Below are 13983 nucleotides of genomic sequence, written 5' to 3' on the forward strand. Positions count from 1 at the left end.
GACTCGATCCCGGGTCTCCCCGATCATACCCTGGGCCAAAGGCAAGCGCTCAACCGCTGAGCCACCCAGGGATCCCCCAGAGCCCTCTTTTAATTTCCATTTTTATCTCCTTGTGCTGTAGGCCCATTGGCTGGCCTGATAGTCCACGAATGAGACTCATGTTTTCTCTCTTTTAAGCCTTGGCTCAGGACGATCGCGATCGCTATCGAGCACTTTCTGCGTCCTAGGTACTGCCCTGGGTCCTCCCTCCACCGCATCAGAGTCAACCAAACAGGCCCGTGAAGGAGCAAATCCTCCAGCCCCCGGTTCAGAAAGGAGGAAGCTGGAGCTCAGACAGCTAAATAGCTCGTCCGAGGGCACAGCCGGGAGTGAAACATGGGCTACCCACCCTCCAGGTGTGCCCTTCCTTGCTCCTGTGATACAACCCTCCTCCCTGTTTCCATGAGGAAAGTCCTACTGCCCTGGGCACCACCAATTTCTAATACACCTCCCAAGTGTGATGTGTCCTCCCTGGCACAGGAAGCCTGTAGACGTGATCGTCTTTGTTCTCACTTCTCAACTTTTACTGCACGGATGGTTTGGTCATCTTTGAGACTGACCCAGAGAGGTCAAGTATCTTCAACAGGACAGGTAAGGTATGTTGTCACTAAGTTACCCCCAAGAGGGACTCCACCCAGGCCTGACACAAAATAGGTGTTCCAGAGTGTCTGCATTGGGCCACGAGCCTGACTCTGACCTGGCCTTTGAGGGCTGTACCAAGGCGCAGAGAGCCAGATGGGCTTTCCTGGCCCTGCTCAACCCCCAGCCTTGCGTCTCAACTCTCTAGGGACTGATTCAGCCTCCCCAGCCCAGCACCAGAGCCCCCACCTGCTGTAGACACCCTGAGGGCCAGAGGCCACTTAGGTCAGATCTGCTTGACTCAGATACCTGGGGAGCAAGCATGCTTCGAGCCTCCGCAGCCCCGCACCTGGCAGCCAGCCGTGCCCACCCCTAGGAGCAGCGCAGGCCTGGCGGGCTTACCTGGATCCATTCATGTGGTCATACTCCCGCTTGACATTGACCCTCACCGGCTGATTAATCCACTCCTGCTGCGGTGGGAGGGGGTTGATTTTGTGGGGCTGGCCATAGTCAGGGCTCCCTGAGGCGGTCATGTCAGCCTTGGGGAGATGGGCCGCCGCTCCGTAGGCAGAGTCGAAGAGGGACTGGTCGTCGCTCACCACCGACAGAGCCTCCTGGAGGGTCAGAGAGGGAGACGGAAAGCCCAGTGTCAGTTCACCTCATGTCATTCTTCACCTAGTCTCCTTCTGAGCTGGCAGGGTGGCCCAGGGCTACCCCAGGCGGCCAGTCCGGCTTGCTGATTGACTCACACTCCTGGGGCAAGTTTACCAGTATGCAAACTCACTGGGTTCTCAGCAGGTTACCCTGGGTGAGGAGGGGTTTGGAGCAGCGGAGTGGGGCTGGGGGAGCTGTTGGCATGTGTTCACTGTTGGGTCTGTAGGAAGGAGGGCGGGGAGCAGGGGGCCAGGAGGAGTGGGTCCAAGGTGTGCGTGTGTGTGGGGATCTGGTGGTGCTTGCCGGAGCAGTCGGGCTGGAGGGGGATATGAAAGTGAGCCTTGATTTTATAGGTGAGGCCGGCGAGACCCACCCAGAAAGGTTAAGCATCCAGCTCAAGGTCACTCTAGGGAAGGGTGGGGCCCAGGGCTGTGGCTGCTTCTAATTTCAGTTTCCTTATCTGTAAACAGGAATAAGAATAGCTTTTTCAGAGCTGATAGGTGGGTTAAATGAGAAAAGGCTTGGTACAGGTGTCTAGCTTGAAAAACTGCCCCGCACTGTGCAGGGGGGTTCTCCAGGATGTGCGGTGCATCTTACACATCCGTGACTCAGTTGGGAGGCTGCCTGACTCCTGGGGACAGTGCTCGGTCATGCTTTCTTGCCTGGCTCCTGGAGATGAGAGCTTCCTGTCTTAATTCTGATGATTCAGCTTGCCCAGGAACGAGGGCAGAAGCCCAGCTCTGTGGATGGGGGAATCCAGCAGAGACTCTCAATCTGCCCACGCCTCCTGTCCCATCACCTGGTGTAAGGCTGGCTTGCGGAGATCCGCACTGCGCAAGGGAGCCTGGCACTTTGCAGAGACCTCCTACCCGCCAAAGCACCACGAGAAGATGCTCCCACTATTCCAGCTCACATCAGATCACAGAGGCCCCGGGCCACAGACTGGGGTGTGATGTTCACTAGATCGCATAATTACACCAAAGTAAGTTGTCCGCCTTTCAGAAAAGAAGGGAACGATATCTAACCCAGAATTAATTTATAATCTATATAATCGGTAATTATACAATCTGCAATTGTGAAAATGAGATGGAATGATATACAGAAAATGCTTAGAACAGTCTCTGGCACCCACTGCCACCCGACAGATGTCAGCTATGACGATTCCTAGCGTTCCAGTGAAGGTTTTCTTAGGCTACTTGCTACTTTTCCCTTAAATTCACATGTTAGAGCCGTAACTCCAATACCTCGGAATCTGGCTGTATTTGGAGAAAGGGGCTTTAAGGAGGTAATTCCGTTGAAATGAGGCTCTTCGAGTGGGCCCTGATCCAATCTGACTGGTGTCCTTATAGGAAGAGGATATCTGGACACCCAGAGCCCGCCATGAGGAGAGGCAGCAAGCCATCTGCAAGCCAAGGAGAAGCGCCCTCAGAGCCCGCCAGCAACCTATCTTGCACTTCCAGCCTCCAGAACTGTGAGAGAATAATCTGTTGCTAAAGCCACCCAGTCCGTGGAATTTTGTGATGGCAGCCGTAACACAGCCCCTTTGCTTAAGCCCTCCTTATACCTTGTAAAATGACAGTCCGCTCTACCAGCCGACTGTCGCTGTTTCTCCCAGGGTCGTTTTCCACCCCAGCAGGAGGACAGCCAGATTTCAAAGAAAAAGGCTCTTCTGCGCCTGTTTCCGGCTGGGATCGGGGAAGAATTACTGGAACCTGCTCCAGGAAGTCTGCTCCTGCACCAGAAGGCTTTGGATGGTGTAGATACGGCCAGAGATGGCAGTTTCAAAGCTGAGCTGCCTGAACAATATCGAAAGGCTCACGTCCCCCAACCACAGAGGTGTCCCTTGACTCAGACCTAAGAGATGCTGGGATCCTTCTTCATGTTTCACTTAAGTGCCCTTGAGTCATGCTCAGATAAAAGCTGGGCTTCCTAGAACCCCTGTCTTTCCATTATTGGACCCATCCTCCACATCCTGTTAGGGAGCAGACCTGGCTCCAGGTCCCAAACCAGTTTTGAGTTGCCATCCAGGCCTTCGGTGTTATGGTTCCAGGTTGAAATGCATGACGTTGTAATCTTCCAGAGTCGAGCCTGAGTCCCTGAAATTCCAGGGGGGTCCTACATGAGGAGCAGAGACACATTCCCACCTAGGACCCATCAGTGTGCTTCTGATGATAAAGGTGAACGCTCACCAACCCTGCTGCAAAGAGAGACCATGTAAGGAATCGGGTATCGTCTTCTACTGCGGAGAGTGGCTTTATACTTGGCCAATCCTGCACAAATCTCGGAGTTTCCAATTAAAGAACATCTTATCTCCCTTCCTCGAGGTCAGGGGAAGCAATGATGGAATATTTGAAGGAAAAGAGGTGGGACTGGGGATAGCGATGCCCTAAGGAAATAGGAAAGATCCCTCCCATCACTATCCCCAAAGAGAGCGGGCCAGGAAGCAAGAGAAGGCAGGGTTCCAAGTCCAAGGGCGCCAAGCAGGTGGCAAAACCAAGGTTCAAGTCAAAGATGGCAACAGAAACAGATAAGGTAAATTTGGGGGCTTGGATGGCAGACCATAGAGAGACTTCTGGGGGAAATGAGAACGAATAGCTGATGGGACAAAGTGGCCATTTGGTAAAGGGCGCAAAACTTGTTTGAACTCATTTTGGAATATAGTTCACAATCAAAAGAGACTCTAGCCAAGTGGTAACATCACAGGAGCAGAGAACCCTGGCTTCCTCCAGAACCTGTCTGGCCCCTCCTGCCTGACCGGTCTTTGTCCAGCAGGCCAGGCACGTGTGCGTCCCATTGCCTTTCTTTTTCAGGCTCTTTCCCCCTCGACTACATGCTGGCCCGCTCTGCTCTCACTCAGCCCGCCTTGCACATTCCCCGGTCAGCTGCAGCTCCCTTGGAAGTTGGAAATACATCCTGCCACGGCGCAGCCTCAAACCTCTAAGAGCTCGCTCCATGTGGACCGCAGCAGATCTCCTGCCAGCCGCTTGCTTTCCCACAACTCAGCCTTACCCACCCTCACGTTTCACGACTTCCTCCTCCTGCACCTCCTGCACCTCCTGCCCAACGCCCCCTGTTCCCACTGTCTCCCTCTGTTTGGGCTTGCATCACTTTGTCTGGCCTTGGGCTGTGGGCACCCTTTCTTTGTCCTTTCCACCTGCACACGCATCTGATGCTCCCTATTTTCTAAGGTAAATGAGATCTTCCTCACCCCATGAAACCTTCCCTGATAATTCCCTCTAACTCATTTGAGCTTTTAGCAGCCCAGTAAGACCACTGCTTGGGTAGGCACAAGCCCTCTCTCTCTCTCTCTCTCTCTCTCTTACTCTCACTCTCTCTCCTACTTCCAGTCATTGCTAAGCAATTGCTAAGCAATGGGCTCCCCCCACCCTTGCCCCATAACAGTATGGAGAAAAGAATTTGTGGTTGGGGGAGGCTGGAAAGAGAGAGATGAAGGAGAACAGCTCCTAAGGCCAGGAGGCCGGAGATGAAGGCCACTTAGTGGGAATAATAGATTTGGGCAGACTGGACCCCAAACAGGCTGATTTAAGATCCTGGTGGACAATTAAATTGGGGATGAGAACATTTTCACAATCTCTGAAAGGAAACAGCACTCCATTAGTCATTGGAGACTGGGAGCTATGGGAGCATCCCAAGACCACACCCCTGGCAAGTATGCTTCTGTCTTTAAGATGGGGAGCCTTCTCCGAACTGCTTTGGTAGCAGTGGGCGCAGTGAAGGAGGACAGGCCAAGAGGGAGGGGTGGGCACAGAACATGGCCCTGGGTATCTGTGGCCAGCAGACTTGTGTGAGAGCATCATGTCACTGCTGGGGACTCATGGGGGCCACCGGGGGGTAACAGGTGTGGGTGTAGGCACCAAGCTACTGCTTTTATCATGTGAGAAGCTATTCAGCTGGCAGACATTTCAATCACATACTTATAGGTTTTACACACGTGCAGCTCTTGCTGTTTTATGTATGTCTTATAAAGCTGTTTACTTTTACTTAAACTCTTAACACTTCTAGAAGTTTAAACATAAAAATCTTAACACCGAAAACTCCTTGCAGGAAGGACTTGTCGGTTTTCAAGAGCTTTTGGCTGATGACTTGATAAGAATTTAATTTTTGGATGAGCAACCGAGGTTAGAGAGACCTTCCTCATGAAATTCACAAACTATTCTTAGGGCGACTAAGTTCCTTCAGTTCAGAACAGCTTAATTTTTTCTATTGACTTTGGACATGACACAAAAGACAAGTTATTCTTTATAAGGTGGTTGAGTCCAGGTTGCTTTGAGCACGCTACATAAAAATTCGCTTCAAGGTGAAGAAGACAGAAGGTGTAGGCACCCTAACCCTGTGTGGCCCCCGTTTCAGGGTTAATTCTTTGCCCTAATAGCTGTCACTGGGAAAGGAAGTCCTGGATTGGTGTCATCATTATATTCTGAGAAGCATCTTTCCTTTGCTCTGCTGATTGCTGGGACAACGAGGCTTGTAATTCAGGGCGCTCTGGTCCCTCAGCCACTGAGTCCTAGACCCAGAGGGAGGCACACGGTGCCTTGACTCCAAGCACATTAGCATCTCACGTGAGCCATTTGCCAGAGAGCTCAGACAAGGTCAACTACCTGGAGTGGCAGCTGGAGTTGTGAGCTAAGTGGATGGCCATATTTGCCCACAGAAATGTTGACCAAACTGTGTCGACCTCCCTTCCCATGATCCCCTGCTGGTCCAGGGAACCAACAGAGGTATAGGGCCAATGGGGCACCTGTCTTGGTATGGGATGCTCCTTACCCAATTTGGATGAAGGGCCTTATAACATCGCTTCTAATATCTCCTGCAGTCTCATTATTGAAAAGAGGTCATACTCAGCCATTAGAAAGACAAATACCCACCATTTGCTTCCACGTGGATGGACCTGGAGGGTATTATGCTGAGTAAAATGAGTCAATCAGAGAAGGACAAAATTTATATGGTCTCATTCATTTGGGGAATATAAAAAAATCGTGAAAGGGAATAAAGAGGAAAGGAGAAAAAATGATTGGGAAATATCAGAAAGGGAGACAGAACATGCGAGACTCCTAACTCTGGGAAACGAACTAGGGGTGGTAGAAAGGAAGGTGGGCCGGGGTGGGGGTGACTGGGTGATGGGCACTGAGGGGGGCACTTGATGGGATGAGCACTGGGTGTTATGCTATATGTTGGCAAATTGAACCCCAATAAAAAATAAATTCATTTAAAAAACAAATAAATAAGTTGAACTGATAAAAAAGAAAAAAGAAAAGAGGTCATAGCAGACAATTAGCATAGCCTTTGTTAGGTGTGAGGCCCTATTTATATGAGTAATCTAATTTAAACCTCTTAGCAATTCTATGAGGGATGCACTGTTATTACCTCTATTTTTTTTCAGATGGGAACATGGCAATTCAAAGAAGTGAAAGAACTCGCTCAGGTGACACAGCAAGTGAGTGATCTGGGGTTCAAATTCAGGTCGGCTGCCTGGTCCCCTCCCAGGGAGACCGTGAGTGCTCAAGGACAACTCCTGAGTTTATTGTAATTTAGAGCCCAACCTTTGGAGCTGGGGAGAGATGAATCCCAATCTGAGCTCCATCAGTTGCTCATTAGTGCGTCACCTACTGCGATTTATTTATACTCTCCGAACTTCATTTCCTTATCCACAGAATGAGGGTAATGACAGTGCCTCACCTGGCAGATATTGAATAAAGGTCAAATGAGATACTGCAAGTGAATTTCCCAGAGCAACTGTCTAAAGTTCTTAGGATATGGGAAATAGTCAAATCTAAAAGAATCTGGATGCCAGGAGTTGGCATTGGGATCTTTGCATGGGAGCCATGAGATGGAGGGGGGGTGGGGACAGCAGATAAAGCCAGAGATACACCTTCTTCTCCCCTGGGTGAGTTACTTCAACGGAAGTTGCTTAAGGTTCAAAATTAGCAGGTTTAGAGATAATAGCAAGATTTTGAAATGCAAATTCCATGAGGGTTCTGAGAACAGTCTGCTTCGCTAATGTGTTTCCACTCCTATTTTTCAAACCATGCACGTTGTTTCATTGCAGCCCGAAAACCTCTCTTTCTGGCTTCTGAATTCAGGCTTCTAGATGGCACAGATAACATTCTGTTAAGTAGCCAGGCAAGTGACGGGAAGAGCCATTTAGTGCTGAGCTAATCAAAGCAGAGGTGGCTACCACCTACTGGGAGTGCCACGCGTACATCGTACATCGTATATGGGAGAAATATCAGAAAAATGCCATATGCGTCTGTGAATTCATTAATAAAAAAAAACTTCCCTATTTTGGAATTTGTCATCTATATATATATAGATATATATATCTATATATATGAAATATATATATATTTCTTTCTTTCTCTTCTTTCTTTTCTTTCTTTCTTTCTTTCTTTCTTTCTTTCTTTCTTTCTCTCTCTCTCTCTCTCTCTTTCTTTCTTCTTCTTTTTTTTTTAAATACTAGCAGATGTATCTTCCCAAATTTGTTTTCCTTAGATTAAGACAAATGTTACTCTCCGTGTGCACGTCAGTTGGGTGATAGGGAGATGTGGTCAGAGCATTGCCACATGATGGCCTGGCTGATATTAATGATGAGCAAACAATTGCATCTCTGAAAAAGCTTTGCTGAAACAGAGATGGAAAAACCCCCAGAGTAGCGGGAGGAAAAAAAAAAAGTTTAAGACAATGCCTGGATCATCTCTGCATTCTATTTGGGAATACATGAAAGAAATTTCTGCCATGGTCCGGTCTGCAGAAGAATACACGTATAAGAGTCAGAGGAGGAAAAGAGCCAGACGCCACCATGGAGGAGAAACCCTGTCCTTTGTTCATTCTTACTGCTGGGTTGAGTTTTTATGCTAAGCACAGGGAATGATCCAAGACATGGGGCCCCAAGAAGCACTAATTCTACTTTGTGTCCTCCCCCTTACTCTCCCTCTCCCCTGCCCAGAACCCTTAGAGGACCCGTCTCTATGGCCGATGAGCTTGGCTGGGTGGGTGCAAGGGCTGTCAAAAGCAACCACCCCAAGTTCCCTGCTGCTGCCCTGCTCAGCGGGTCCGCTGGAGTCCCAGACCGGGCCTCTGGAAAGCTAATCTCTGGGTCACCGCAGGGAAGCACACCAGCTTTGGCTTTTTATTACATTCTTTGCATAATGACATGAAGTCCCTTTTCTTGTCAGCCAGAGAGCATATGAAATTCAGACAAGATTCTAGGTAGGAAGCAAAATGCTCTGACTTCTCTGTTTTCGAAAAACGGCGGGCTCTGCAGCAGTGGGACCATGCAGCTCAGGGTGGGGGCGGGGGGGGGGCGGGTCTCGTCACAGTCACATCTAAAGTACCGTGGTCGTATCTAAAGCTGTGAGTTAGGTCGAGCCTTTTGCTTCTCTGCCTCTTCTCTCATTGCCAGCCATGCACCCACTCCTCGCTCATTATTTCGGGCCCACAGAGGGCAGACGGACAGAAGGTAAAACTTCAAATGAAAAGAAGGTAAACTTGGGATGCCTGGGTGGCTCAGCGATTGAGCGTCTACCTTCGGCTGGGGTCATGATCCCAGGGTCCTGGGATCGAGTTCCGCATCGGGCTTCCCGCAGGGAGCCTGCTTTTCCCTCTGCCTGTGTCTCTGCCTCTCTCTGTGTCTCTCATGAATCAATAAATTTAAAAAAAAAAAAAGAAAAGAAGGTACACTCTGTGACAGGTTGAATAAAGAAGAAGATGGAGAGCATGAGTCAGTCACCAAATATTAAGTGGAAACCCCTGGGTGCACAGTGTGGTGCTGGAGCGGCCTTGCGCTCTCTCGTATTTGCCGGGCTGTCTTTTCCCAAAAGAGCCATGATGATATAGCCAAGCCCCGCCACTCGCCGTCAGCAGACAGGCTCTACTTCCCTGCCCCCTGGAGCCCAGCCGGGCCTTTATAACTGCCTCAACAAGCAGAAGGTCGCAGGAGTCACCTGGTGGGGCTTCCGAGGCCAGGTGATAAAAGGCAGCAGGACTTCCACCTGCTTCTTGTTCTGTCTCGGGGCCCTAGGCCTTGGAAAGCAGCCACCATGCCTCGAGGAAGCCCAAACCAGCCCACGCAGAGGAACGACATGCCTGGAGAGGCCCACATGGAGAGGACCCCGAGGCCGCCAGCCACCGGCCGGCATCGGCCTCCAGACTTGGGGCGACGAGCCTTCAGATGAAGGTCATGCTCACGAGCATCACGGTTGTTTTCTGTGGCTAAGTTTCAGCACAACTTCCTACGGAGCCTCAGGGACCAGAACATTTCCTACCACTTTAATCAGCAACAAGAGAACCCAGATCCAAGGCTGCGGAGGATGATTGAACCCGTACCCTTTTCACTAGGTTTCTGACCCTGGCTGCGGGAATCGGCGCCGGGATGAACCAGATGGGGAAACTGAGCCTCTCTAGGTTCACTCGGTGAGGAAGAGTCCGTCTCGGCCTTCGGGCCTACCTCCCCTGATAACCACCTAGTACGAGGACCCCTAAACAACGAGAAAACAAACAAGTAAAAAGCAAACAAGGACCACTTTTTTTGTTTTTAATTAAAAGAATAAACAGAACAGGCACTATTTGATACTCTGAAGCTCACAAGGAACTTGTACGATCGTTACCTCTTTTAAGCATTTTAAGAGGTTCATTAGGATCCTCATATTATTAAAAAGGAAATTGAGGCTTAAAGCGGTTCATACTATGCCTTAGGTCTCTCAGCTAGTGAACTGCCCGGCTGGTAGCCTGACTGCAAAACTCACGCTCACCCTCAAACTCCTTCCAGCCCCCTGACTATAGTCCTCGGCTGTGCCACAGAGCCAAACCCGCCACGGGAACTCAGAGCGCTTCGCCCATTTTCTCAAGTTATTTTATTGAACTCTCTGCCCCCTTCCCCCCTCTCCTCTCCTTCTCTCCCCCCTCCCCCCCTTAAATCTTCACTTACTGGGGAGGGGGCTTCTGCAGCGGGCGACCCAGGGAAAGGCAGCCAGCCAAGTTCCTAGAAAATGGAATTAGAATCCTTTGCAGATGAAAGTACTTTATTTAATGGAGTTTAATAAATTAAGGGAATGAGTCTAAATGAGTTCAGAGAAGAGGGTCTCTGTGTTCTATAAAGGCATGCCGTGTAACAGAATCCAGAGCTGTGGCCTTGTGTTAATCACGGTCCCCATTAGATGCTTCTCCAGCTCTCCCGTGGTATCTACCTTTGCCTGTTGACTTTGAGTTTTCACAGTCACTGTTTTGACCATAACCACATTTAAAGGGCATCTCTAAACATCAAAGTTAAATCCTCCTCCCACAGAGAATGATTTTACTGCTGAAAAGAAAAAAAGTGCTGAATATGGAAACTAACAGGAAGGGGATAGAAGGTTAGTCTGAACCCCAAGACGGGAACACTTTATAGTATGCTTTACTTTCTGTTTCTTTACAATGGGTCTGACGGCTCTCCTGCCTGCATTTTCTCGACGACAGTGGGGGTAGCAGAAGGCCCAGCAAAGACCTGTGGTGTAGGGTGGGTTGCCTTTGACCACCCAGGGGGTCAAGCTCTGCTCCTCTCCCATAGTAGGTAGGGGGTGACCTGGCCCCTGGGGTGGACCCCATGGTGTCGGAGGGGTAGCTGGGGATGGGGATGGGAAGCGGAGGGCCGCTCGGGTTAGGAAGCTTTGGATGTTCTCCTCTGCGAACTGGAGCCCACGTTCTGCTGTCAGTTCCAAGGGGCGGAGAGGGGTAAACTGAGCCCCCGCTGGTCCGATAGGGTTATGGTGGCGACAGCTGTCAACCAGCAACACAGAAGCCCAGACGCCACGGGGGAGGAGCAGACAGGGGAGGACGGGGCATGGATACCCAGATGTACCAGCGGCCGCAGTTCCCTGTGTATTGATTTCACTCCTCAACTGCATCGGGACTTTATTGGGCCTCATTTCACAGGGCTGGCAGTTCCAGGCACCACAAACACCGCAACGCTTCCACACCAGTGGCCCCTTTCCCTCCTCTGGCCCGAGGGACGACCAACAGCTCAATGATTGGCACCGCGGGTCCCCCTGGACCCTGCTCCAAAACCAGTGGTGGGTGCCCCAGGCCCGGGGCACACGTGTACCACCCTGACCTGGAGGGTAGGGGTCTCTCATTACAGAGGTGGTGGCCAGTGAGGACCACTGACGTCCGGCTTGGCCTGGGAGCAGTCTCTTTCCCCACGAGGACCCTTGAGCGCGCTTGCCCCCGAAGGAGTCAAAGGCGAAGGGGCAGAGGAAACGGGCCTCTTGGGCTCTCCCCTCCCCCCACAGGGAGCTGCTTCTAAATGGTTTCAATGAAAGGCCCCGGTCCCACAGGTCCCACGCTGGGGCAACGCGGAGCCCTCCTGGCTGAGTGCATTTGGGCAAACTACCTAAGTGCTTGGCTCCTGGAAAATCGTTAACGGTCGTCTACCAAATGTGTCATGCTCTCTGACGACGATGGCTGGCCACACTGCCCTGCCTGCAGACAGCTGAAAGCGTGGAAGCAGTGTCCTCTGAGGGCAGCGGCTGCAGGGGTCCCCCCAAGTCTGCCTTTCACCCTGCGCGGGGTCTGCAGAACAGCCTGGGCGCTGGGGACAGCTCCTGCCCCGTCCCGTTGCTTGGCAGTGTCCTCGGGGCCTCCTTGTCCCTTGGGTCTGGCTCAGTAGCCAGACTGGGAGGATCTCAGCCTGGGCTGCGGCGACAAGAGGGGACTCTGAGTGAGGACGGGATGGGGAGCAGTGAGGCCCTTCAGACCTGAAAGGATGGGCTCCCCCAAGGGGCAGACAGTTGCCCAGCAGGGGTGGAAATGGCACTTTGTGCAAAGTTTGCAGGCGCTGGGGAGAGGAGGAAGTGAAGGTGGCAGGTGCCCTCGGGTGCTTCTTCGATGCCTGGGGTCACGAGAGCTTGCCCATCCTTTTTTGTTCCCAAACCAGGTCGGCTGCTGGAGGCACCCTCCAGGGAGAGAAGCCCCCCCCCATCTTACCCTCGGTTTTCCCTCCTACTTGCTCACTCAGCTCCTGACACCCAGTAGGTGCGCAGCGATGACCTTTTCTGATGGATAAAAGCCCCAGAGCTGAGAGGAAGCGCAGCGACGCCCCCGCATGCCCTGCCAGCCCCTCCGCCACCGGCTGGGTTTCCTGTCCTGTGTCTGCCCCGTGGGCGACTTCGATGAAGCCGGCGCCCCACGCTTGCCCGCTTTCCTTCACGGCCGCGCCCCACGTCCCTTCCTCGTTCCCGCTGACCGCTCCTTCTCGACAGCCCCTCGAGGTCCTGTTCCTAGAAGCTACGATCTTATCTGACAATTTCCTCGTGTGACAGTTTCCGTGGCAACCGGTGTCCTCCCAATCACAGGAAGCCCACGAGGAAACGTGCGCTGGCGGGGGCCCCTCGCTGTCTCCCCTGCAGCTAGGCCCGCGGAGCACCCCGGCAGCAGGGGGAGGGCACCACCACCCCGGGAAACGGGGCATCCGGCCTCCAGCGCCCGAGCTGGGTGGGGGGTGCCAGCCACGGCTGGCGCCACCAGGGACAACTCCGTGTCGCCACAATGGGTGCCAGGCCTAGCGGGAGAGACTCCGTATCAGTTCATCTCCTCGCAGGGCGCTGGGCGACCAGGGGCCCCTGAGCCCATTTCGGCTCCAGTTGGCTTGTCTCCTTCCCGCGTGACTCAGGCCCCAGGGGCCACGCTTGGTGACCTCACGCCCGGCGAGTCCCAGGCACGCGATTTCCAGCTCTCACATCTGGATGAACCATCCTCCCTCCAAGGTGCTTCGTTCTGTTGGGGTCCCGACGGCATGTGGTCACCGCGCCGTTGCAGCGACGTGTGGCCGAGTCCCCGAGGGTGGGGGTCCACGGAGGGAGGGGCCCTGGGGGGGTCCTCTTCTGGGCCGGCTCAGCAGCCCTGACCCCATCTCTGCCCAGCTCCCCGGCTTTAGTCCTCCCTCTGTTCCCCTCCTCTGGCACCCCCTGCCCCCTGCTCACATTTCCCTTCTGGCTTCTGCACTGCCCGCCTCCGGCTCCCATTCCTTCTCTCCCTCCTGCTCCTCCGCATGCTAATGTTCTGTTTAAAATAGATTCTCCTCTGGTTACATAAGACCCAGCCCTCCGAACCTTGGGACGCCTACTGCCCCCTGGGTGTCTGCAAATACCCGGGTGAAAACCCGCTTCCTCTGCCCTTGGCTCCCACCCCGGCACAGCACTGCCTCCGCAGCCCTCCTGCCCCATCAGATCTCATTGACGCACCAAGCTCTCATGGAGGGCCTGCTACGGGTCAGGCCTTGGGCGAGGCACAGAGATAAAGATTCCCCAAAACTGCACACTTGCCCTCAAGAAGTTCCAGTCTGGGCAGAAGACTGATCCAGACATCGATACTCATGTGGAGGTGGGAAGACACAGCAGTGAGGAGGGGCTCGGGGTGGCCTCCTGGAGGAGGTGGTGCCGGAGATGGGTCAAGGGGACCTTCCAGAACACGTCAAGTGCCACGACCTCCAGGAGCTTCCCTTCCCCTCCAGCCCACCACAGTCACCTCCTACACTGCTGAATCCATACTACCTTCTATCTCGACCACCCATTCAGCATTTTATTCCAGACTGCTTGGTCACTCGCTTTGCTTTCTCCTTCGCTCCTACCATCTGCGGTAGGTGTTCATCGGTTCACCTGCTGTGAGACCGTACATCCCTCAGGGATGGATCTTCTTTGCCGTTTTCTCTAGACATTATTA

At 52.6% G+C, this 13983-nt stretch overlaps 1 protein-coding gene across 6 annotated transcripts in view; it reads right to left on the minus strand.

The window, feature by feature from the left end:
• Window positions 1–13983, minus strand: part of FLI1 (Fli-1 proto-oncogene, ETS transcription factor) — a 122917-nt gene that overhangs the window by 50940 nt on the left and 57994 nt on the right. For 5 of the 6 annotated variants that reach the window (XM_072729374.1, XM_025998926.2, XM_025998927.2 and 2 more), the window contains one exon: window positions 1021–1232. The exons of the other annotated variant lie outside the window; for it this stretch is intronic. In XM_072729374.1, coding sequence (XP_072585475.1) covers window positions 1021–1232 — 212 coding nt within the window. The remainder of the gene's footprint in view (window positions 1–1020; window positions 1233–13983) is intronic. 6 annotated transcript variants of the gene reach the window in all.

This window comes from Vulpes vulpes, chromosome 12 (genome assembly GCF_048418805.1).
Source record: "Vulpes vulpes isolate BD-2025 chromosome 12, VulVul3, whole genome shotgun sequence".
Lineage (NCBI taxonomy): Eukaryota > Metazoa > Chordata > Mammalia > Carnivora > Canidae > Vulpes > Vulpes vulpes.